This window comes from Hippocampus guttulatus, chromosome 2 (genome assembly GCF_054856545.1).
Source record: "Hippocampus guttulatus isolate MCC_2025c chromosome 2, RoL_Hgut_1.0, whole genome shotgun sequence".
NCBI classification, from domain to species: domain Eukaryota; kingdom Metazoa; phylum Chordata; class Actinopteri; order Syngnathiformes; family Syngnathidae; genus Hippocampus; species Hippocampus guttulatus.
Window position 1 is genome coordinate 28938873 of NC_141262.1, and position 26809 is coordinate 28965681.

General features: G+C 47.3%; 1 protein-coding gene across 5 annotated transcripts in view; it reads left to right on the forward strand.

The window, feature by feature from the left end:
• The window catches only part of pcdh7b (protocadherin 7b), a 100372-nt gene that overhangs the window by 44451 nt on the left and 29112 nt on the right, over window positions 1–26809 (forward strand). For 2 of the 5 annotated variants that reach the window (XM_086105361.1, XM_086105363.1), the window contains exon 2: window positions 8362–8581. The exons of 1 other annotated variant lie outside the window; for it this stretch is intronic. In XM_086105361.1, the coding sequence (XP_085961487.1) occupies window positions 8362–8581 (220 nt within the window). Of the gene's footprint in view, window positions 1–642; window positions 870–8361; window positions 8582–26809 lie in introns of those variants that run through there. 2 more of the 5 variants (XM_086105362.1, XM_086105365.1) reach the window with 2 other exon arrangements.

A 26809-nucleotide genomic window follows, 5' to 3' on the forward strand; every position in this document is an offset into this window, starting at 1 on the left:
GTCTAAGTAGGAGTTATTGTGTTTTGCATAAGCCGACAAAGGAACCATCATTCCTCCTCTGCCCCATTTGCCTTTGGCTTTTTTCATCACCCCCCCGCCCCCATTCTCAACCACCAAATTATTATTTAGTAGAATGACTTCGATTCTCATCCACACTATACAGGTTCCCCTAATTGGTCGGAAAACAATTTATTCACGAGCGCTCATGTATCGTTGTTCACCTATCGATGCCGCCGAGTTTTAGTGACAGGTAGAAGAATGCTATTCCGTTCGATGGCAGATTATACACGTACAAGCCACGTATCCGCACGGCGCTATTCAGTCCAACGGAATAAAAGGGCCCGAGTGAGTCCTTTACTGAGTAAATTGAGATGACAACGTCATTATTTTAGTCACTACACTTTTTTTGTGGCATTTTTGTTTGGCGGGATGCTGGGAGATGTTTCTTATGTAAGACACACACCTCGGCTTAATCAAGGTTGGGCAAACCGCGATTTGAATCATCTGTTTTCCTCATTGTAATGCATCATAATCACAAATGTGGCAGCTGGACGAGAGCGTGTGCGTGCGCCGATAAGGACGCTTGGCAAAGGAAATGATGGCGTGAGGGAATAATGGCTGTTTTTTTTTTTTCTTTTTAAGATGATGAGTTAAATGCACGCTACATCCTCCGCCAATCCATCTTGGTTTGCTCCTGGATGGCAGCCGCGCTCTCCTGATGACTGAGGACGGCAAATAAAGTTGTTTATCATCTGCCACCAGGGGTGGACAAAGGATGGCCCAATCGAGTTCTTTAATCCGGACCAAAAGGGCATTTACGTTCTCAATATGTTGCATTCATTTGGACTGTTTCTTTCCTCACTGAAATTCCTTTTTGTTTTTTGTACATTTATCATACGAAATAATAGGCTACATCATTAAATAAGTACTGTTGCCAACTAAAAATGTTTTATCACTGTACTTAGTGTACTTTTCTCAAGTGTGTCCTTTTTTCTGAAATAGCCGATTAGCATTAAAACATGAGATTACACACACACACACTATATATATACTGTATATATATATATATATATATATGGTTAGCACTGGTTAGCACGTTTGCCTCACAGTGCAGAGGTCATGGGTTCGATTTTGGCTCCGACCTTGCTGCGGGTTTCCTCTGGTACTCCGGCAAGGTAGGTTGATCACTCTAAAAAAGTGTCCATCGGCGTGATTGTGAATGCAAATGGTTTGTCTAGATGTGCCATGTAATTGACTGGCGACCGGTTCAGGATGTAGTCCGCTTTTCGCCCGAAGTTAAGGGCTGCATCAATAAATTTGGCTTGATGGTACAACATGATTATATTATCAAAATAACAGTCAGACGAGCATTCATGAATTGTTTTCCGGTTTTCTTGAATTGCCATTTAAAATTTGGTTGATTTGTTGAAACAAAACGTTTTTTTTGTTTTGGGATCTAAAGCAGATTTGGGAAAAAAACAAACAAACATGAGAATTAATTTCTATTTGAGTATATTAGCCCCCCACACCCCCCCTCACCTTTTTTAACCCATTTGTTTTTTAAACACCAAAGTTTGCCCATCACGGCCTTGCCCCGCCTCCCTCTCTCCTCTGTCTCTGACTGTTCATTCAGCATCAAAATGCTCAACGTAGCAAGACAAGTTAGCGTCTCCTTCTCGCATCTGTGACAGCAAATGCGGAACGTCGCATCGGCCCACTTTGCATCAAGTCCAGGCCAACAGCCTTGCTCCCTGCCGAAACCCAGCGCCGTGTCACAACAAGTCGACGCCGGCAACGGCCGCAGGCCCGCTGCGACCTGACAGTAGCGGGCCACTGGTCAGACACGCTGACGGATCCCTGAACACGACACCCGCATAGCTCCCCTCGTGCCCGAGAGACTGGCATGATGGGGGGGCTCCTGAGCTGATGGCTGTCTGACACGTTAAGATGGCAAAAAGCATGACAAACACGCGCAGCTGCGCCAGGCCTCGACTTCTGTGTCACGTGTGCACCGTTCAGCTCAGGTTGGCAGGGCGTACCAAACAAAATGGCGGAATGCGGCTTCGACGGGACGAAGTCACATGCCATCGCCGTGAGGCGGAATCCTCGCGTCGTAAAATTGGTCGATTGAAATCTGACTGGAGTCGAGTCGGGCGTACCTCTGGAATGCACTCTGAGAATCTGACGGGCGAGAAAGCCGTTTGCTTGATGACTGCCGTCTATCTCAAGGCCACAGGATGGCACCAAGGGTCAGTTTGAGGACTCGGATCCCGCAACCGATCCAACCAACCCCCGCCAACGATTGCAAACCAAACCAATCAACACTCTGCCGAAGCTTGTGTCGATGTTCTGACGCATCGCCCCGAAGAACGGTATCTCTGTTACACCAGTGACCTCATCCGTCTCTTGAAGAGCAATTAAGAGTTGAGCGCAGAATTTGAGAAAGTAACCGTGTGATCTTTTCTTTTTCCGCCCCCCCCCCACCCCCACCCTCACCCGACTCATCTCTTCTCAACTTTGGAATCCGGCGTTGACTTCGATGCCAACGAAGAGGGTCTGGGGAGGATCCCAACACAGACGTGTCATGTGCCTCATGACACCATTGAAAGTCAGACCGCAGAAATCTAAGACGTTAGAGGAAATAGTTCGGTAAAGATTTAATCCAGCCAAGCGTTCCGCTTGAAAAGCAGAGGAGAAACAAAACAAAACAAAACAAAATGATCATTCTCGGTCAGAACCTTTCCACAGTTGCTACTTCAATCGAATCTTCTTCCGTCTGTTTTGGTCTGTGCACATTTTTGGGCAAAAACGAAAAGCAGAAGCTGTGGTTGTTGCTTGTCCTTGTGTGCCTGGCTGCGTAAAAGGACGTTGAACGATGCATTGTCTGAGACAAAGTAGAGCAGGACACCATTTTTATTTTATTTTTGCTAGCAAAATCAAACGCTGAACTCGCAAAAGTCGTTTCTTCGGGAGTCTCGGGTGCTTTTCTGGGAAGTCGCTAGCCCGGTTTCATCTCTCCCCGTCTTTCCTTACGGGAGGAAAGAGAACGCGGAGGCGGAGGCGCAGGAGTCGGCGTGCCGAGGAGACGGGGAAGGAATTGAAGAAGAGAGCCGGAGGAGCTCCACGGTGTGCAGGGAATTTGGGGAACGGCCTTGTTGGACAAAACGATCAGCGCGGCCAGAAAGTGATATCTTTGACTCGGCGGGAGTCTGTTCTGAGGAAGCCGCAGCGTTTATTGCCAACATTCCAGAGACTCGCCCTTATTCAAATTCTCCCCGGTCACTCGCTTAAGAGACCGTCCACAATCGAGCATTTGTCTTTTTCAGGACAATACCACCACTGTGTTTTGAAGCTGAGCTCTGATGAAATGAGCCGCAATCGGATAGAAGCTAAAACCCCTCCCTGATCAGGTTGCAATTGATAAGCCCCCCACGCGCCCCCTTGGACATTTGCCTCGTGGGCTGTGGTCTCATCTGTCGCCTGGGCGTATCTGATGACGGTTTGAATTGACATTCCAGTCGGGTTGATCGTCACCAGCGGGATCCACTAGGCACTCTCCGCGTGTCTCGGGTGGCGTGACGCAGGCCGCCGTCTGCTTTCCCCGTTTCAAGTGAAACGCCACTTCCACATCCGCAAACTCGATTGCCATTTTTCGCTTACGCACTCACTCGACTCAAATTTTGAGTCGCTCCTTCCATCTCCCCGTCCTCCTTCATCTTGACTGCCATCTGCTCAAGGTATTTACAGCTGGAGTTACTCGCCGCCGCCAAATGCTCGACTCCCAATAAGCTGTAAGTGTTGCACAAATTCCAAACAAACGAGCTAACGTGTGTGTGTGTGTTATGGGGAGCCTTGCTGACAGTTCAGGGATGAAGGAAATGAAAATCAAATCCAAGAGGTCGCACATTATTGCGGCGAAAGCCGCGCTTGTGTTTTCACTGGCTCTCCGCAGACTTGCGTCAGAAAAGCCGCGTGTTTTCTTTCCCCTCCCGGACAGGAAACGGGGCCCGGTTAAGCCTCCGAATCTACCTGCGACTTTGTTTGCATTGTTCATCTCGGAGGACGGAAGCTTCGCTCATCGCTCAATCAGCCGTGGCTGTCGCAGCTGGCTCTCAATCACGGGCGCGCCCCCGACCGCGCACGCACCCCCCCCCCCCACCCCCCGGAGGATGCAGATGCCGACGTCGACCCCCTCTGAGAGGTCCCGGCATCTGGTAACCATCAAGCCGACGACGAGTGCTAACTTGTAATGAAAGTGCTATGTTGAAAGCCGTGCTAACTCTGGGCGCGGGCGCAGCGTGGGGTTAAGCCATGCACTCGCGTGTGCGCGGCCATGTGCGCGTTTCCGCACGCGAGCACAGCGCAGAGCCATTTGATGAGGTTTTGATCTTTTTCTCATCCCTGAATTCAAGGTTGACAAATCCCCCCCCAATCCCAGATCCTAGTCAGGGGCTGAAAACATCCACAAAACAACACTGTAGCACTTCTTGAATTACCATTAGTATCAACAAACTCGGGGACTTTTATGAGCTTTCCTCTCGATCGGCCCAGTAAAACAGCAGCTCAAGTAACGCAGGCGAATAAAAGGTTTTCCTTTTACAAGCTGGACCCGGGCCGTGTGTTTGCGCATTTGTGTGTAAGCGCTTCCCTCGCTGGACTCGATTGGCAGATGGGTGAACTTTCGGGGCAGGAGGCGGGAGGAGGGCACGTTGTCGGTCAGCCTTAACAAATGCACGGGGCCCGAAAGGGTGCCGAGTGGGGGTCGAGTCTGCGCCGCTGCCATTTCCACCGTAACACTGACAGACAGCTTCTTTTTCGCTAGTTTGCCGCGAAAACAAGTCAAATAGCCAAGAAAGCCCCCCCTTACATTTTGGTGCGGAGCTCCTTATTTGAGTTCTTGTCCATTCATGCCCTGCTGCAAATAAACTGTTACCTTCCCCCCGACGTTATTAGCAGCCACGATGGCGTGGTAACCTTGACTTGGGAGCGCCACGCTTTTGCATTTTTCAACATATAAGCTGTCGGGTGGGAAAAGGTTTTGCTTTGCCTTGCGAGCAAAGCGACCAATCCCGATTCCAGCCACTCCGCCACTCGATGGCGGCAGCCAACTTCACCAACCGTCGTGAGAGCCAACCGTTGCGTTGGGTGCTCGAATCTTCCATTTTTTGTGAAGATTTTGACAAAGCCTAAAACTGCCCCGAAATCCATCAAAACTGAAATCGGTCTGTTCTTTGGTCATAAATATGCAAGGGGAATCGCATGTTGGACATTGGCAACATTTCATTCGAAACACTCGCTTTCCACTCTCGCTGACGTGAACCTGGGAAAGAACCAAACGCTTCGCAGATCGAGAAAAGTTTGAGAAGTGAAAGGAGCAAAAGGTCACCGTGCAGATGGTGCTTGCAGCAGATTCCGATCCAAAGCCCCGCGGCAATCCTGGCGCGAACTCCGTCGCCGCTCTGCAAATAAATTAGCTTTCTGTCGACCGTCTCGCTGCGCAGCCAATAAAGGAGGAAATCCAGGTGAATCAAATATTTTCCCCGAGCTTCATTTCCGCAAGCTAATTTTCTCTTTTCTTTGCCCGAGTGTTTCCAACTCATTAGGCGGCGTTCATTGCATTTATGTCAGTGAGAAAACAGTTTTCCCAGGAACAGAGCGTCACACCACCAGACGAATCCACAAGCAACATCTTGCACCCCCCCCCCAAAAAGACCAAACGTTTGGTTGCGTAAACAAAGAAACAAAGGCAACATTTAGCATCTTAACATGGACTCAAGTGTTGTTACACTCGCAGAGCCGTTTTCTTTCTGGGTTGGCGGTTTTAATTGCGCAGCAAATGTTTGGCTATCCGAGTGAGATCTGCATGAATATTTATACCGATTCATTTGTTGAGTGTTGATTGTAATTACACAGAAACATGAGTTATTGCCAGGATTGCCGTGCACGTCAGTCAGCCAGAGAAAGTGAAGTGGGTGCAAGTAAGTCAATAAATGCGGCGCTTGGTGTGGAAACGCGGGCAAAGATTCGCAAGCGTGAAGGGCTGCATCCACACTGCGTTGCTTCAAATGCGGATTTGGGGCTCTCAGACATATTTGGGATGCGTCGTGGCAGGCTGGAGATGATGAAAAAAACAAAACAAAACAAACAAACACGGAATTGAACGGCCTCAGAACGGGAAGACAATTTGGGTTGATGATGGAATCACGTCTTGGCGATGTCAGGAAGCAACGAGTTCCAGGCGACGGAGGCGAGCCGGGGCTACGTCGGCATCTCATTACAAAGTCCGAACGGCATCGACCATTTGCAGAGTCATTTATAACGATAACGGCAAAGCCAGTGTCGAATCCACGTCTTTCATCACCTTCCCGCTTGCCGCTACCTCTGCGCGGCACGCCGATAGGGAACGAGAGCTCGACAGGCGGTGACCGAGACAGCGGGGGAGGGCAAGAAAGAGACTTCTGCTTTAATGAAATGCTCTTAACTGCTTAACTCACTGACGCTGCTCAATAACGCCTTCGATCAAGCAACGCGTATCGACAGCGGCTCCTCTGGCAAAGACTCCGCCGGGTGGGAATGCGCTTATCTTCACCTGCGCTCAGACGGGCGGGGCCCTCGTTCGCCCTTCTTCGATAAATCAGGGGGAAAACATTCTTTTCCCCTGCGGGCCAGCACCGAGGCCGGGGGGGCGGCCATGTTTACCGCGCTGATCCGCAGAGTCCCATCGATGCGTTTGCGGGTGTTAAAAGTTGCCGGGAAATACTGTAGGAGAACATGTGGTCGCCATTATCGTGCATCCCTGCTATACTTGGGGGCTCGGGACGGAGCCCTGCCGCGACTCACGCTTTCAAGGGGTTCGTATTTGCCTCAAGATTCCGCTAGCTATGGTCTGTCACATCATGGGAAACAGATCATCAGCTTCTCGCACGTACGCAATCATGAAAGCATGTTACATAAACACCTGTACTCTGGACTTCAATTATTTAGCACAAACTAAATACTGAGCTCATTCGCTAGTATTAGCCAGCATGCTAAACTGAATAGCACGCGAACGCAAACGGACAAGACGAGCAAACAAATATGCACGCTCGCACTTAAAGGTATTTGGATTTCATACGCAAGGTAGCTCAATGTGCTTTGCAAAATTAAAACTACAACCAGTAGTGTAGTGGGGATTTTTTAAGTGGGTGTACGCGATTCTGGGAAGTTTTATATATACATACAGAACATCAATCATAGGCTACAACACCAGTTGAACTAATGTTAAATTTAATGTTTTACTACTCCAAAATAATCACAGGCCAACGTTATTAAGCATAACTCGCATTAGGGCTAAAACCGAAATAAAAACTAGAACAGAACCATGACAGAAACAAATATGACAGGACAAGCAAACAAAGAATGACCCAACAATGTGTGGTCGGGCGGGAGTCCTTTTATACAACTAATTACAAAATGAACAACAGGTGTGCAGCTGCAGGGGGAATCCTACAGTGCCACCTGTTGGTCCCAAACCGAATCATGACAAATTGATTGCAGAAATGCATTTTTTTTTTCCACTTGGGGCTAACTTCAGCGCTGTTGGCAGCATATTTCATTTGCATGCAGCATAAGCACAACTTGCTTATTCACCGTGTTTGCTCTGAAGTCTTGATCTGAGTCTGCTGACCTCAGTACCCTACTGGCTTTATATGCAATGAGCATTTCTTGAATGTATTCAGGACCTAAACTGATTCAGCGATTCATAGACCGGGAGCATAATTCGACGACGTATTCTGCAGCTGACTGGGAACCAGCGTCGTGCTTTTAGGACCGGAGTAATGTGTTCTTTGTTCTGGTAGGAACCTAAGCTGTGTGACTTAAGCTGACTTCAAAAGTTATGAAACTCACGTTTTGGTTTTCCAGCCATAAAAAAGAAATCAATCAATACATCCAAAAAGCAGACCACACAGGCTATTGAGAGCTACGTCAGGAGAAGCAAAAACCAACATTCACTTTGCCAACCGAGCAGGACATTTCACAGGGAAAAGACCAAAGAATTCAACCGAGCAACGACATCAACATTCCACAAGATCGTCCCAATGTAATCGGGACAAAAACAGTCAATTTGTGAGTTACTCAATGAATAACAGAGGACACGTTCCTAAAACGATCAGCAAATAAGTGACGCCGCGAACGCTGAACTGCGATTTGGGCAATGCGCGCGTACTCGCCAGCTTGAGCCTTTGACTCTCTTTGGGACCTTGCGAAAAAGCCTTCTGACACCTGTCTGCTTTGTTTCTTCCCTCAACTCCCATCCGAGGACAGAACTCCGCCTAAGCGTCCCTTTTGTAGTGACCCCCGGCCATTTGGTTTCTCTTGTAGCCGTTTCGCCGAGTGACCTTCTCGGTGGTGAGCCAGCCCCAGGACCCTCACCAGCAGGGATCGCTGCAGAGCTGCTACGACAGCGGCCTGGACGAGTCCGAGACGCCCAGCAGCAAGAGTTCGTCGGGGCCCCGACTGGGCGCCCTGCCCCTGCCCGAGGACAGCTACGAGAGGACCACGCCGGATGGCAGTGTCGGTGAGGCAGAGCACATGGAAAATGGTAGGGGCAAACACTGAAAGGAGATTGAGATCAGAGAGAGGGAACACATACACGCACATACAGCGCAGAGCGTTGGAGTAGGGTGGCGGGGAGACACCGGCGGACGTGTAAGGTCGTCTGGGGTATTTAGAAGCAAACTTGCTGCGACAGGATAGAGCACTGGCACCCACTTGCTGACGTGCGTACAACACGGCGCGCTGGCTTTGACTTCAACCATCCGTCCGTCCGTCCATCTACCCATCCACCCATTCACATTCGAAGTTTGTCCTCGTGAGTGTCGCGGGCTATCTGGAGCCTATAGGGGCCTAGTTGCCGGTCAATCACAGGGCACGTGCTAACCGCTGGGCCATCGTGCTGCCGCCCGACAGAACTGTAGGACATCAAAAACTTGCAGGCCAACGTTCCCCTCTTTCTGGAGGCTGTTTTGAATCATTCCCAAAGAACTGTATCTGTGCACTGTATCTCACCTTTTCTTCGAAATAACGTGAAGTGGGGCGGGGTGGGGGGGGAACCACGGGGGTTTAATACCCTACTTGAATTGGTAAGCAGCTGTGTCAGCACTTGCTGTGTGTTTGCCCGGAGGCCGTGCTTCTCCAAACGCCGGACAAAGCTGCTGAGTGAGATTGTGAGCGAGTCAAGTAGCTTGAATTTGACCAAGCGTACATTTGAGAGAATGCGAGACTCCCGCCCGTTAACGACACGTAGCGTTTCCATAAATGTCCGCATCTTCAACCAAGTCCTGAATCAAACTTCAGACAGAGTTAAAGTTGGAGGCAAATTTCTTCACACCGAGGTCGATGCCTCCGTGTCGTAACGTCAGTATCGCCTTCCACTGGCAGCGCTTTCAGACAAATCTGAGTGCTCAAGTCTTAGCAACCGCGCCTTTTGACGCATGGCTTTTTATTACCGATTTGTTTTACTGTTTATTGTAGATGTTAAATTGCTCCATGTACAGCACTTTGTATGCAGCGATGGCTGTTTGAAAGTGCTCGAGAAATACACTTGACTTGACTTGACGGGTACTCGGACAACGCAAACGGACGCCTCATGTTGGCTTTCATGCGGACTGATCGGGGATTTTGGCGAGGACAGAGCCGTGTACTTTGTAGAAATCTTCAGACAATCGGCGCTTTTTTGCAGTCTACTTCCAAGTAACCATCAATCAAGCAGGAAATAAGCTGTTCCTGGCGCTGCGATCCAAGCCCTTGAAACCAAAGCGTCCTTGAGGAAGACCTTTGCCCACTCACTTGTGCTTAAGAGGGCATCAGTTGCACACCTAAGCGCAAAATGAATGCAATTATCAAAGGGGAGGGCAAATATCCGCTAACCGCTCAAGCTAACTGAACTCATTAGCTCCTCCAAGACGAGTTTCTCTCTCACGGACAACCCACTCGGACTTGCCTTGTTTCATATCTTTCGGCTTTAACTTGGTCATTGTCCAGTGACCCACTCGGCTTTTGTTGTATCGCAGTGCGTACGTCCTTTTGCTTCAGTCATCACACGTCATCAGATATTCATAAATGGCGAGCCTTGTGAGTCAAACAGCCAATTAGGTTCTTCCAGCCACACGCCTCGTGACCTCCTATTGATCAGCACGTCGCTGGAAGGGGTGGCGGGTGGCTTTCCCCAACCTCTCGGGCAAACTTCATCTTCAAATAAACAACATGCTGCCGCATCGTCCCAAGCGAGCGGTGCAATGTCAAACCTCAGAATCAGAACAGCCGCCGGCGCTCGATGTCAGAGGTGGCGGACTCCAGTCACGTGACTTGATGCCAGTCAGAATTCGTTGTGGAACTTGGGACTAAAATTGACGAAAGACTCGACTTAACTTGGACTTGATATGCATGAGACTCGACGGCTTGACAAATTTTGCTCGTACGATTCAAAAATCTGCATTTCAATGATTTGTGTTGTTTCTGAAAGAAAACGTCTTTCCTTCTGTTGTGTTCGCCAATTTGCCAACCCATCGGTACGCTCAGAAGCAGGAGCGCAGAGGCCATTTGATGAAACCCGTACCGTAGCAGGCGCTCCAAAGATTCTTGAATTTGTATTCAAGCATTACGTTTTTGATTTCATCAGGAAAAAGAGAAGGTGACAGTCTATGTTTGCAACTCAAAGGCAAGACACACAACCACAACTGTCACCTCACACCATCCGTTACTATAAAAACACACAAAGACGGCTACGCGAAATGAACTTGGCAGTTTGGCGTACTGTTGATGTGTTTTGGCCTCAGAACCTCTGGATCCAGCTTCTTTGGCATGTCGCTACCTTTCAACACACCTGATTCAAATGATCAGCTCATCGGCAAACACTGAGAAGCCTGATAACGATCCTGAGCATTTGAATTTCCTGCGAGACATCAGTATATATGGCTAGGAAAGACTGTTTGGCTTGAGTTGATAGCGGTGATTACTTGCTGGATATTGTTGCCACGGCAACTTGGGACTGGCTTGAAATAGTGGAGGTTAACTCTTGAGACTTAACTTGTGACTTCCTCCCACATTTGCCACTTGACAAAGTCTGTGCGGTTTGGACAGTGGTCTGACTCACACAGTTGTGTCAATGCGATCCGCGTTCCCCTTTTAGCTTGCCTTGTTTTGGACAGAATTTACCGATCCTGAGGAAGGCCCATCTCGTTGTTTTCTGACAACTTTGCAGGCGAAGCGAGTCGCCGGGAGCGGGAAAATCGTTAAAACGTTCCGGCAAGCCGCTGCGGCACCTTAAGGATGATCACTTGCAGATAGAAGAACCTTTTACTGGCCCGGACATCACCGGGAGTTCATTCACGCCGACCGCCGAGACGGATGCAGAGTGCAAATGTATTGCAGCCTCGAAAAAGAGTAATGGCTCATCTGAGCATGCCTCCCACACTCTTTAGTGCTGGCGGCCAGACAGGGGAGCCGACACTTACCTTAGTGGGAGATTACAAATGTTGGAGGTGTTCATATGGCAACAAACAGAAAAACCGAACCGATGTGGGCACTTTATTTGAAAACCCTTTGCTATGACGGGTTATTTTCTATACTTTGAGGTACAATATTTCATCTTGGTTGGATTTTATTCATTTATTTATTTTTGCCCTTTGGCAATGTGAATTGCTTCACTACATCGTCATCGTTGTTGTCTGGCATTTTCCAAAGTCCGGGTAATAATGAGTGCGCGTGTGTGTTAAGGAGGCAGCCCCGATCGTGGGGGCCAGATGGCAAAGGAAGTGTGTTGAATTCAAAGCGTTCATATTTCAAGAGCCACTGCGGCGGTGGTGCCGGTCTTAGGGTTGATTTCCCCAAACCTGGTGGAGGCAGAAGGCGTGCGCCTTCTCCATCCCCCTCCCAAAGGTCACGGCCCATGTGTGCACACAAATTAAATTGCCCGCAATGCAAAAAACGGCAATTGGGACAGAACCGGGCACGACAACAACACCTGTCGCGTGTACGACTCTCAGTCGGGATTGCGCGTTTTGGTTTTAAATTGCGAGATCAATGCGAGACTTTGTGGTTGAATGGACAACATGCCGAGGAGGCTCTATTTTGATTTATTTATTTGTTATTTCTTTATTTTGCGCCTGCAGATTAAAAGTACGCGCCTCCTATCCATCACCTGCTCCTCGCCGCCCCTAGTTCCCTTTGTGATATCGCCGCAGGCGAGGCGACAGTGAGCCAGATAGAACAAGAGGACCTGGTGAGATAACGCGGGTCGAGGGACCCGACGGCGACGAGATGGCCGTCTAAAATGACTAAAACGGCACAACAGAAGCTCGGAAAGCAGATGGAACAGTGGGGAGGCAGGAGAGGCCCAGGCGAGGCGGAGGGAGAAAATTAATTAATGAATGTTAAAAAAAAAAAGAAAAACGTCGAGGAGGCAACGTGGAATAAGAGCCAGTGGGGAGTGGCGGCTGACAAAGAAGTGATTGATCACTGCTCGGCTGGAGCAGGCAGGTATTCAAATCATACCCTTGTGTCGCATCCAAAAGGTCCGGCTACCTCCTCACTGCCTCCGCGCCCACGCACAGGCGCGCCACAAAGCCCCCGTTGTGCACCCCCAAAATCCCTGAACGTGGAAATGCTCATTACGGAGGAAGAAATCTGCCTCTTGGGAAGAGAGCATTTGGACAGGGAAGTAACAGAAAATCCATATTTACTCATCTTGAAGAAACTGCAGACAAGAAGACATAATTGATTATTTTAGAGCTCTCTCTCTCTCTCTCTCTCTCTCTCAAAAAAAAATATACTGTATATATATATATATATATATACATATATATATATATATATATACTGTATATATATAGATATATAGATATATATATATCATCATATATTTTAATATATGCATCATTCATATGTCTCTTTATTTATTTATTATACATTTTGGATTTTTATTACATGTTTTACATATCTCAGTTTTAATATTCGCACTGTATAAGATGGCATTTTTGGGAGGTGAGGGTAACAATGTCATAGTGATCATTCAAAGTAAGGGCGTATCAGCAAAAAAAAAAATAATAATAATAATAAATTGCAACAAAAATGAAAACAACCCCCGCCCAAAAAAATTAGCTGTAGATATAGTTTTACATATGTAGCTTGTCATTATGTAACAATTGCAACAAAAATGAAAGTACATGTCGTGCCATTTTCAAAAGATGTTTTTTTTAATGAAAAAACAATGCGTACCTAAAACAAGTTGGAGCCCCAAAAATCCAAATGCAACAGCAAGCGAGAGAATCCTTTGTTTTGAATATGAATACATGTGAATACAAAATGTGTTCAATGGTAATCTTGAGGTGGCCACACAACTCTCTCTCTCTCTCTCTCTCTCTCTCTCACACACACACACACACACACACACACACACACACACACACACACACGCACACAGAAACAGTTTGTCGAGACGGTGCAGAGACATAATTGTGTTTTTCATGAGGGCCTGCAGTCATGTTTATGTGCAGCCAAGCACAAGTCTGGCTTCCATTCAGACAACGGCCGGCCTCTTGTTTTTTCTCCAGTTAGCATGGAGCGTCTCATTAGCATCTCATATGCGTGTGTGGTGGTGGTGGTGTTGGGGGGGGGTAATGTTTTGTTGTGAGGGAATGTGAATGAGCTGTAAGACTGTGAATGTCGTAGTTGTCATTTTTTTGAATGCCTTCTTGTGCCAGGACTGTGCATATGTTGCTGACTTCATGCCAAGAAAAAAAAAAGGGGGGTGGGGTGGGCTGGAGGTGCTGAAAAACACACACATACTGTATATATTCAGGCGTTCACACATTCTGTAGGTTTGACACCGGGACTGCGGCGCCCTCATGCATTCATGCATGGAGCCGCCAAGCATCTCTCGCAGTTTGTGGGAGTGGAGGGAGCTCAACACACAGATGCTGGCTGCATAATAACTCCCGGGTACAAGTTTCGCCGGCGACGCGTCGGCTTCGGGCGTCGCCACGACAACCGGGCCGCAGCGCTTTAATTCATGTCTGGTGTCGCGGCGGTCTGATTGAAGTGCGTGTTTGCCGCTCAGAGCAGATGTAACGTGGCCGCAGCAAACACAAATCCCAACCTTTTAGGGACTCATGAGCACACGTTGGACAGCGATGACCTGCGCGCTTCCATTTCATCGCATTGATTCTATTCCCTATTGGACGGAGATGTCTGTGCTTGCACACCTTCTTGCCATTTTGACCTTTAAAGATAGCAATCATCAAAATGTGTATACTCATTCCCCCCCCCCCCCCCCCCCTCGCCGATGTTTGTACACGTTCTCGTCCGAGCCTTCAGTTTGTATTATGCATGCAGCGACCAGGCCTGCCAGCTGCTTAACCTCTGACATTTGCGCTACTTGACTAAATAAATAAGAACTTCTGGGCTGCGAGAACAGCTTGCTGCCCTCGCTTCTCCAGGATGGCATTTCCTACTCTGGCGGTGAACCGATCGTTTGTTGGGGTTATTAATTTGGGGTTTTGCAGTTTTGGGGATGGTGGTCGTCACAACATGAGTTGTTTCTGATGCTGTGTGCTGGTACAACGGCGCCTTGAGGAACGACTGACTGGGCTGATGAGATGAGAGACGTGCGTCTGGTCGCACTTTACACAGAGCAACAGTTTTCCGACAAAGCAAAGCGAAGACAGCCAAACAAACACTTCAAGAAAGGCATAAGGCTAATGCTAAATTAGCATCTACGCGGCGCTTCCTTCACACCTTCGGCAGCACAAAATTGTTCACCATGTTGACAGACGACATTACAATACTCAGTCTTAATCTCTTTATCCTCTGCGTAGAGTGACTGATTTTAGTGATGAATACTCAGGCGGGACACGCCCCATTGCAATATGATTGGCTGCTGCAAGGAGACGGGGGCAGGTGCGAATGAGAACTTCTCCGTCAACAGGATATCCATCTGACTTTTACTGCCCCCAGGTGGCCAAAGTGGACACCCCACAAGGGCAGCATTTTGTGGCTGAAATGTCAACATTCTGTTGAACGTTGTATGTTTTTATAAAGTACAATATTATGGAGTGCTTTATTGGGGCAAGCTGGAACGGATCGATGCCATTTGTATTACAATAGGAAAAGACGAATAGAAAAGTATGCCGCAATCCACCTTTTGAAATCTTTTTAAAAAGGCTCTCCACTGGGTCAAGGGACGCCAACGGCCACACTTGGAGTTGCTCTCCCGCCCCTCCCAAAACAGCAAACCTCGCTCAAGGAGACAATTACTGCGGTGAAGAAATCCTCTGCAAGTGGACGGCTGATTAGAGAAGTATCTAAATATTGCAGGATGCTCATTATCTCCTAACTCCGAGGCCCCCCCCCAACCCCCGAGAGGCAAAGCGGATGGCTTTAAGTCGGGGACGACTTTTGCGACCGCCAGACTTTGACACAAAAGGCATTAGCGCCATGCATGTTTTATGAAGGCCTCGCGCTACTTAAGACGGCCGTTCGTCCTGGGCCGCGCACGCGAGCGCACCCCCATTAGGGGAAAAGAAACTGCGCGCCAAAGCTGGCCGCTTGCATTGTTGACCCATTTAAAAGGCGACAGCGCTGAGCTTTTTCGCTTCACCGGTGCGGTACACAAGACACGTTTGCCAGTCGCCATTGTTCCCACCGCATTGCCCTCCTTTCGCAGATCGGAAGCCGGAGTGAGACGTCGTCAGCAGTATGCAAAGACGTTCGCAGAACACAATCCGCTGACGGCTCGAGAATTATCACGGTGGCGGCTGGGGGGGTGGGGGGGGGGGCGCTGCACGGATGCCATTTTGATCTCGGCATGAATATGCATCCAAAAGCTGAAAGTGGAGCAGCCCCGCCTTTTTCTCGATTTTGTTTTAGGGCTAAACAATTAATCAAGCTTAAATTGACATTGCGATGGAGTCGATGGCAGTTCACAAATCGCAAAGCAACCATTTGTGGTGAACAACGCCAACCCAAGTCCATCATTCAGATTCATTCATGGTACATTCGCCTTTATTTGCGTTTTTTGTCAGGACCAAAACATTTATGTATCATAAGTCTATTTGTGTGTGTGTGTGTGTGTGTGTGTGTGTGTGTGTGTGTGTGTGTGTGTGTGCGTGTGTGTGTGTGTTTGTGTGTGTGTGTGTGTGTGTGTGTATGTGTGTGTGTGCGTGTGTGTGTGTGTGTGTGTGTGTGTGTGTAATTCGGATGAATTTATTGCATGTGTTAAAAAAAATAAACTCAGGATGAGGACTTTGAAATTGAAATACAATTGCAATATTTCGGGGGAAAAACTGCAATGACTTCATTTTCCCCAAAAATATTTTGTCACTTGTACTTTAATGAATGCAAAAATTGCAGTACATAATAATATACTTCATAAAAACATGGCAATTCATGAAAAATATTTTTTTTGTCACACTCTGAAATGTCGCTGCTTCACAGGTGTGCCAGTACAAAACCATCAATTCTGCTGTTCATTGAAGAGTCACAACTCCTCTTTGCTCATCAGAACTGCACTGATATTAGCCGTTCTTCACATAGGATAAAGAAAACACCTGTGAGGACCGTTGTCTGGCCTTTACACACACTGCTGCCTTGCTTGTGTTCAATCTTAAAGGGTTGTAGCACTGCGACCCGGATGCTATTGACCATCAAGCTAGCAAAGCCAAAGCTTTCGTTACACAACGTGCCATTCTTGTTCATTTCTGTTTGGTTTGAAAAGTCATCTTGACCTGGCAGAGGCATGAAACAAAAAGTGCTGCTTTTTGTGAGGGTTGCCATCCGGAGCCGAGTCACGCGACTCTGGCTGCACAGCGGCTGACTTGGGGCTGGGCTTGACACAAAGATGAAGCCATGGAACAAGCGCGCCGGGAGCACACCTGGCCAAATGTTTTGACTGGCTCTTTCCTGTTCTTTTGTTTGCGGCGCGGCCCGCAAGTGAATGGGGCGAAACCAATACCGGCTTAATCTGACCCTCGAGCTGTCGCTTTGTCGGACGGGGCGCAAAAAAAGCTTCTCGGTGGGGTACGGAGGGGTTGGGGGGGGGGTTGCATTTAGGCAGGTGAGGAACGAAGAGATTTGTTGTTTTGCTGCGGCCGGGAGAACCGCGTTGGGAGTGGCGCTTCCCACCTACGCCAAGTTTCCAGCTCGGGCTTTTGGGGGAAAATCTCGACCGAGTGACAGATTGGGTTCATGCTCGCACAATGTGCAGAAAGTTTCACTTCTTATCCACACGCTCAAACGTAGGCCTGTCCGTCACCTCACATTTCAATCGGAGGTAAATCGTCTTAATCCATGACTGATTCCTCAGATGCGCACACACACACAAACACACACACATACAGCTTCATAAATACAAAGTTGGGGAGGGGTGGTGGGGGGGCGAGGCAGATTTAACTGACTTGAGCTCACAGGGAGTTCGGCTTTATCTCCGTCGAAAGCAAGCACCGATTAGGACGAGCAGATGGTTTTGTGAGTAGAAATGGCATTTCTTGATTGTTTCTGATGGCTGCCTCCCTTTCTTTTATTTATTTATTTATTTTTTTTATGATTATTTTGATGACTGCCCCTGCTTTGGGGCGACTTTACGACAGTCTTTGGGGCATTATCCAGGCTTAGACCCTGCTGACCAATTCCCCAAAATGCTCTTGTCGTGACCTTTTAACGGCATCCAAGGCCTAATCCACGTCAATACCTCCATGCAGACGGTAATCCTGCCCCGCCTCTCTTTTGGCACAACCCGGGCGAGGACAAAGTATCAAAAGGCGGAGGCCTCCGGGCGCCTACGAGAAGCGGCGGCCGCAAAGGAGCCGACGCGCATCGATGCCGGCGGCTCCTCGCGGTGGTTTTTGGCTCGCTAAGACGCGGGAGCGCATCCGCGGGGGGGAAGCTATTTTGCAAACTGGCCTTTTTCTTCCTGAGATGAAGTGCGCGCCGCGGTTTAATCTGAGCAGAGGCTGATGCAAATATAAGAGGGAGAAAATAATGAGAAACAAATAAGGCGAGAGCACTTCGACTAATGAAATGGAACGTCCGGCGTTTTTTTGTTGCACATTTTCCTAATGAAATTCCTTGGAGGTGCTGATAGTGAAGAAATCCGCTGTAAACTATCGAGGTGGGGCTCGCCCGCAACCATTTTCATTTTCAGGGAGAAATGTTTGTGGTCCAAGTTGAAATCGGGCCACTGACTGGCTATCCATCGAAAAAGGAGAAAGAGCGGATCATCATTTTGACATCACTTTGAAGTCAAGATGGCGCCCGAGTAGGCAGCCGTCAGCAAGTGCTCTCATGAGCCTTGCTTTTTTTGTTGTTTTTTGGTTTGTTTTGTCACTTTGTGTTTGTCGTTACGTCGTGTGGACCTGATGTGGACTTTTTTCAGTATTTTTTGGCCACGACATTCATCAAGGAGGAGACTCTGTGCTTGGTGGTTGCGCCTTCTCGGCAGCATGGGTATACCAGCACTGTTTTTGCCTGGGAGGAATGTCGGCGCCATTTGACTGTCGTTGCTGGACTGTCCCGGGGCGTTTGTGTCTTGCGCCTGTAATGGGCAGCATTTTTCACAGCCCCGCTTTGTTCAGCGGAGAGATCGGTGCTGTTGAACGGTCTGCGGCTGGATGGATGTAAGGCTTGAGGAGCCGACGATGAGAAGAAAGGAGCGTTAGCGCGGAGCGCCGATGCGGATGTGGAACTGGGAGTCGCGGCTTGGAATTGAAGTGGATTTACATGGGACAGGAGATGTGAGCCAATCTCTTTTTCGTCAATGGACGCTACAGCTTCGTGTTTGCTTTCAAAACTTAGCTTGTAGCAGACGTGTGCACATTTTCAGCATGACGTCTCTGATCCACTGGTGAAAGGACACTTTGATCCTCTCCTCTTTCATCTATAACTGCTTCAGACAACAAAGTGTATGCAGAAAAGTGGTGAAGATTGCACGACTGTCTGTGTCCTATGTGTTGTGTTGTGTTATTTTTGTTATTTTGACTTCAAAATGGCGCCGCGTGAGTGGCTGCCTTTCCAGCAGCTCCTATATTTTGTTGTTCTACTTCTTCCTTTCATAACTTTGCTGCTGTGAATTGGGAATTTCTCCATTGCGAGACTAATAAAGGTTTTTCTTATCTTATCTTATCTTATCATGTGGAATGTCACTCGGGTCAAATTTCAGCATTTTCTCTTCCTTTGCATCGTCAAAGATCAAAGTCAGAGTGTCTGAAGACCCAAAGATTTTCCCGAGCGATTATCATGTGGTGTGCGCTGTGTTAAGAAAGATCCGTCCCCCCGATCGGCTTTGAAAGCAGTCGGGGGGTCAACAACGGAAACAATTGGAAGCGGGCACATCCTGATCATTTGATCATTTTCTCGGCAAAGGCCCAATCGGCGAATATCGCTGAAAGATTATCATGAGCGATTATCATGTGGTGTGGTCTGTGCTAAGCACATTTTATTTCTTTTCACTCGCCTCGGGAAATGGTTGGTGGCTAGTAATCATAAATGTTAAATTTAAACTAACGATATTGGAAAAATCCCGAAGTATTCAAACCCTAGTATACATCTAACGATAATTGGCTATGGTGGGTCACCTCAGGTATACCGGTCATCAAATTTTCCTCATCGCGTGGGGTCGCTCAGGTTTTAAAAATGAGTTCAGATATTTCAGTGTGTGTGTGTGTGTGTGTGTGTGTGTGTGTGTGTGTGTGTGTGTGTGTATTTCGCTTGAGGCACCAGTCGAATGTCCACCGATTTTGGATTAGAGAGTGTGACTTGTGTTTTGATATAAGATATCCTTTATTTGTCCCACACTGGGGAAGTTTACACCCTCCAGCAGCAAGAATGTAGGCAGAAAGAAGAAAGAAGAAAAAACAAACAAACACCGTTCAATTAAGTGCAATATAAATACAAAATGGATAAATCGCAGTGCTTTTCCACATCAGGTATATATTTCACATATGGTCGATAAACAAATTGTCTATTCTGATATTAAGAGGCAATGTTTCTCCGGCTGCCTTTCTTTTTCTCGACTCCCTGTGTGAGGGCGTGCAGTTGCACATTCCCCCCCTTGCCCCCCTCCTCTGCGAGCAGAAACAGGGGGAGGACGGGAAAAAAACAACAGCAAAAAAACAAACCAAACCAAAGGCAATGCCAAGTATTTGAAGCGCAGAGAGACGGCCAAGCAAGGGCTCCTCTTTGTTCTCCAAACTTCTCTTTTTTGTTGTTTCAGTGCCGTCCAACATCGACGCGCCACACCCCCCCCACCACCCGCCCTCCATGTAATCAGTCCCCACGCGATGGTCAAGGCATTTTCCGAAACGTCGATTGTCATCGCGCCGGGCAAGGAACATGCGTGCGGCCAATTAGAAGGTCATCATCTGCGGTGACAGCGGCGACAGAAAGAGAAAGGCAAGGCGCAGCCACTTGCGTGACTAAGAAAAGACCAAGGATGCCGAAGACGTCGGCAAAGGGGCTCGTATTGCCGTGATGAGGCACAAGCAACGTTGCAAGGTTGCGGGCCGTTTCGACACATATTGACGCACCCAAAAATGATCTGCAGGCACAAAATTCCGAGGGCATACATCAGAAATAGTCATCGATATTTGTCTTTGAGAGGCGGGGCTTGGCATAGTGGAGGGTTACATCTGGATGCGAGCTGAGGCTGACAGCAGCGCTCGATGAAAAATGGTTGACTTGACTCCGATGGTCGCTTTCCTGTGCATTTTTGTCATTTCAGTTTTTATTTTATTTTTTTCCACAGGAAAGTGACGATAGGTTTTATGAATGCATTTACGATGCACCAACATGCCATCAGATAAACGAAGAGAAAGAAAACATTTGAATTCTTTTGGGAGAAACATGCTAAACTAACACAACAAAATAATTAATGCTCATTTTAGGCTAATAATAATCATCATCAAAAATCAGTCTTGCGTGAGAACATTTCTCCAACTTCTATATTCAGCTGAAGCTCTCACAGAAGGCGATCGAGTGGGCGCGGCAATCGATGTCTCCTGCAGCCCCCCCCAACCCCCCTGCGCTACCCCCCCTCTGTTGTTTACAGTCCTAAACGGATTAGAGTCCAGGGGCAACAGCGCGTTCACCTGCACATGTCTGTTCCCAACCTGCCTTGGAATTCTATGATGAGAAAGCGGGCCTCTAACCAGCAGCCGCCTCTGCGTGTCGCTAATCACGTTAGCATCGATCACCGCCACTGTCCTGGCTTTGACCTTGCCGCAGGGCATTTCGTTTTAGAGGTAGGCCACCTTTCTCTCAGCAAGTCAATCGGTTCAAGCTCAGCCGACCGCCATTCACATTTGATCCCCACCGGCATATCATAAAGACACGTGGGAGAAGGGTGGGGGCGACTGCCCCCGTGAATACGAGCTTGTCATAGCCTAACTATGCATTACCGTCGAGCTGCCGCGTTTGCAAAAGCCAGCATTTAGCCGTCAAATTGAGCCACTCTGGAGAGAAAGAGTTGTCAGTATTATGAACATGTTTCTTTTCATCACATCAAGGACGGGGTCGCCCACTGAATGATTCCCCTCGACGTAAGCCCGGGAAATGAGCCTTGCACTTTTCAACAGGCATAATTAGTCCGCCTGACAGTCCATCTCCATTTGTGACACCCTTTTTTTTTTTTTTTTTTTTGCTGCCAGTCTCCAGTTTGGAACTGTAATCCCCCTTTGAGGATATGTGAGCATTAGCCTTTTTTTTTTTTTTTTGTTCTTGTAGATTATTCCCGCAATTAGACTTGACACAATAGCAGCCATAAGCTTATTGGAATTTTGCATTTAGATGCCCAACCCATCTCCATATGTGTGTATTTTGTGTGTTTTTTGGGTGACAAGTTACATTTCCAGTTAGTGCAAAACCCACTGGGTGCTTTGTTTGAAAAGAAAAAAAAAAAAGTGATGGTGCTGCTAAACCAGGATCAAGGTTGCCGCTTTCTGCTGTCAAGTCGTCAGTCTGCGTGTCCCACCCCTCCTTTCATATTTAGTGTGTTGATACCGTTTATTTCAAGCCTTGAAGAAAATATTGGATCGTAAAAGTCAAAATATTTGTGATCAAAATACAAAAATGTGTTATGTGGTGGCCCAGCATATTGGCAGACTGGCCCAGTGCCATCGGGCCAAAGTCCATGTTGGATCCTGACTTCCAACAAGTTAGGGACTTTAGTTTATGACATACTGTATTAATAGAAAAAAAGACATTTACATTTAAAAAAAACATAAAAAATACAAAAAAAACAAGACAAATGAAAAGGAGCAGAGGAAAAATGTGTTTGTGCCTTTTTACAGCGTGAAAAAAAACTTTTGCAATCAAAATTATTTTTTTATTACCGTTACCGCACATCACTGTCTTAAGTAACAATTTCATCATTATTTAATACCCCTGACTTAATAAGCTTTTTAAGTATGTTCACTAAGCTTCTGACATTGAAGAATATATATATATACAGTATATACAGGTATTTATTTTTTTTCTTTAGAGATTGAGTGTCATTCTGTTATTACTCAGACAAGTTAGCTTAGATGCACTTACCAAATCATTCATGGATAACATACCATAAACGGTTTGGGTCCAAGAATTGACCCTTGTGGTACTTCATAAGTGATGTCAGACATTTTTCTTTTTCCCTTTCCGTCCGTTTTTTGAATGCCGTTCTGCACCTTTTTAGAGAGCAGCAAATGCTGGGTTGAGCAGAGGTTTCGAGGTCAAATGACGTCTGAACGTAACGGTTGTGGTGCTGATTCGGTTCATCTCAGAGTTTTACCTGCGAGCTGAAAACGGCTAACTTTTTGGGAGCAGTGCATCATCCGCCAGTCAAAGTGAAGCGAGAGGAAAAACGAGCGACAGAGGGCAGATTTGGCTGAGTGCCTTCGAGGTGTTTATTTGTCTTTGCTGATGACAGCCCCACCTGCTCTCCTGACGCGTTTCGTAACCGAGACGCGTTGCGCATGAAGAAAGAACTCGACCTTATGGAGCGTATTGAGCTCTCAGACATTCAGGGCATCCTCATCCGCCAAATGGACATCTTTCAGGATGATTTGGCTTCCTCGGGTCATCCCTGATTCAAGCGCTGAAGGTTTCAATGAGAAAGTCGCGCCGGCTTTGACAGCAGACACTCGTTGGGAAAGGTCCCCGCTGTCGGTCGGCTTCATCGGAGCTCGTCTGAACACTAATTTCAGGACAACTTCAACTTTGAATCGCTGACCTGGACGGTGCACGGTAATTTCCCCATGCACTCTGCAGCCGTCCTTTTGCATTAGTCGCTCTCGCTGCTTCATTCGGTCAGACGACTCCCTGAGCAGCCCGTTCAAAGACTTTAGCAGGCTAAATAGTGTGTGTAACATCCAAATATTTCGTAAATTGTGGCTGTGTATTTTGACAAACGGTGGGATGTCTTCAATTAATTGCCTGTAAACAAAGAATTGGGTCTCCGGAGCAGTTTTCCTCAACTCAACCATGAGGCTGTAAAACACTAATAGGAGTCACTTTCTTTATGTTATGTGTTGTGTTTATTATTTTAGGGGTAGGGTTAATGGCAATGTGGCAAATGTCCCATTTGACTGATTTAATTTTTAAAACACAATGAAACAGAATGGCATCATATGTACTTTCTGAAAAATTTTTTTTGCCTTTTATTTAACTTACAAATGTGTCAGATCATTTTACCCGACCCTGTATATATATCAACTTGTAACTTGAAAAGTTTGCAAGTTAAATCACTTGTATGTCAAGGCACACCACGGTGTTAATATATTGGCTTCCAATACTGTGAAATATATTTTTGGGAACAAAGCTTTGTTTCTTTTTTCTCAGTTAGGTGGTACATGCTGAGCCACGTCTTTTTTTTTTTTTTTGGAAGCAATACTTGACATAAAAAGATCGACAGCCACTGCTTCAAAGGTTAAGGTGTATATTGTTACAGCATGTACATTTTACAGTTGGATTCTCAGAAACTGACTCTTTTTTTTTTGTCTGAAACCCAAGTGGACGAGAAGTTGACTACGTTTTCAGGTAGATGCTATTATGCCAGAATGAAAGGGACACCTCCCCCATGTTTGAAGCTCATAGCAAAGTATGACGCTAATCGCTTCAGACTGGCGTGGCAGCACCGAGGGATGAGAAAGAGACGCGAGGGCGGCTGCGGCGTAATGGAAGGAAGCGAGTCGACGCGAGCGAGTCGTAATACGGCCGGAGGGGATGCTGTTGGCAAAAGCGGGCCATTTGTTTGCGTGGCTTCGGTAAATATGTGTCAAGCCCTATCGTCTTTGCCGAGCTAACGAGCCGTTGCTTTCTCACTAGGTGAGGCCATGAGGGCGCACAGGTTAGGAATGCTGACAAACCCGCTTAGGCTACATGCCGAGACGCTCTTAATATCTCGACGGAAAATCAGAGCGCGACGGCGCCAAGTTTGATGGTTGCGACTTCGTTAAATGGGCCACCGTCACCCCCACAAATAAAGCCTGTTTAATCAGGATGCACCACGGGCTGCTATCGGTGCTTCCAAGGTTGTTATCACCCATTTGGGGCTTCTGAAACATCCCAGCCGATGACAGGAATAAAATGCTTGGGAAAACATTGAAGCGTTGATTTTTGTACCTATGTCACCATAATCCAAAATCTTCAATAAATTGTGACAAAGTCTAGTACAGGAGGCTCTGTGGTTACGACGGACCCGACAAACGCGTTTGATGTTCCGAACCTTGTGCAGTCAACTAGCTTGCGCCGCAGTGTAGGTGTACATCAATTACTGCCATAGTTCTGTTTTTTTTTTGTTTTATCATCACAACAGTTCCAGCTGCACTTACTGTTATTGTTTTGTATTTATGGCCTAGAAGCAAATTTAATACAAATATTTACTGTGACTAGGACTGGGCTAATGTGTTGGGGTGTTAGCGTTAGACACCAGTTGCTTTAAGAATATATTGTCACAGAGCAAGAGAAGGAACACTCAGTGTTCTATGTATGTGCGACATGCTTATCTCATACAAATATTGACTGTAATCATGACTGGGCTAATCTGTTGGCATGAATTAGCAATAGCAGGTGGCATGAGAATACGTTGTCACATGGCACGCAAGAGGCACACTGAGTTACCACTGAACGTATTTTGTTTTCTATTTACGTACCATTTTTTGGGGCCTTTCATGAAAAAAATATTTACTGCATTTATGATATTTCTAATGTGTTAACGTAAGCTAACGATAGCAGCACGGTGCCAGAATACATCTTCTTGCGGCAAGCTCAGTTACCACGCACTTCCTGTTTTTCATCTGATTGGTTCAAATTTACGGCAATATACAGTCATACCTCGGTTTTCGACCATAATCTGTTCCAGAAGGCTATTTGAAAACCGATTTGTTCAAAAACCAAAACCACGTTTTAAAAAAAACTTCACTTCCTCGTGTATGGAAGGCGAGAGGAGTCAAGTGGTGCATTCAAGTGCGCTCAGTTTGGTCGGGAACCGATTTTCGGTCGTAATCCGAGGTATAAAAAATCGAAATTTTTGGTCGAAAACCGATTTGGTCGAGAACAGTCCGAAAACCGAGGTTTGACTGAATTTCTTTCTCATACAAAAAAAACAGGAAGGCTTCAGCTGTTTTAGCAAAGCCAACGGCTCAAACTTGAGTACAGATTGGGTTTATGCCGCCGCAAGAGCGGAACTGAGTCGGAAACCGAGAAAGCCAGTAGCATTGTGGGAAGGTGATGAAATGGAAAACGTGGCACTCCCAGTTTGCATGGAGGACACTGCAAACGTCCTGCCCCACTTCTCACTTCTTGATGAGGAGAGTCATGATGTCCGTCCCTCCCTTTAAATAGACTCCCTCCCAGAGGGTTGGTTGAGGGGGTGGCGGGGGGGGGGGGGGGGCGGCACGGCTGGACATATAAAGTCAACAGCGCTACCCCGCCCACGTTCACCTTGAGACACTGGATCGTCATTGAAGGCTTTCCAAAAACTGTCCCTTTTTTTCCTCTCTTTTCCACTCCCTCCCCTGAATTGTTGAGCATTTCCCAGCCTTTACTGACCCAAGGCGCATATACGGCATTAGAAAAGGCACGCGGCACATCTGCAAAGTAAAATGTCAAAATGTCATGCCAAGTATCAACACTAAAATTGACTTGGGGTGAAACAACTCCGATAGTCAATTCGGTTTTCTGGTTGGAGCAGCATCTCATTTTCAGACGGTGGGTCGGAAGAGGATATGAATCTCATCTCGCCGCTACTTTAATTATTCCATCTTCGAGGTGTGTTTTTTTATGGGGGGGGGGCGGTTATTAAAAAGAGTGACCATTTTAATCAAGGAGCGCTACGGCCACAAAATGGGTGAGTAATTAAAGTTGGAATTACGGAATAACATTGGAGAACCGGAGAGGCAAATTCAAATTCATTTTATGGTCACAATCGCTTCTCCCTGACAGCCGCGAGTTCACGGGGGACTGAGCGGATCGCCTCTGCGCTTGGAGACAAACGGCAAAGTCGCGACACACCTTCCATCGGCTACGACCGCATCCTCCATTTTTGCTGGACTTTGTATGGAATGTGGCGTGACTTTCTCCGTCTCCCCGGCGAGACGGTGATAATTACCAGCTCAAGTGCAGAAGACTGCAGTGCAGCGGCCGCATCGAGCACAAAGAGACCTTTTATGGGATTAGAGCGGCCCTTTTATTGCGCGCCCATCGTGCGGAACAAGTGGGCGTTTATATTTGTTTCGTTAGCACAAAGAAAAAGTCCGTCTCAAGCGAGCCGGACGTAGCGAGAGGTAATGGCGAGGGCACTTTC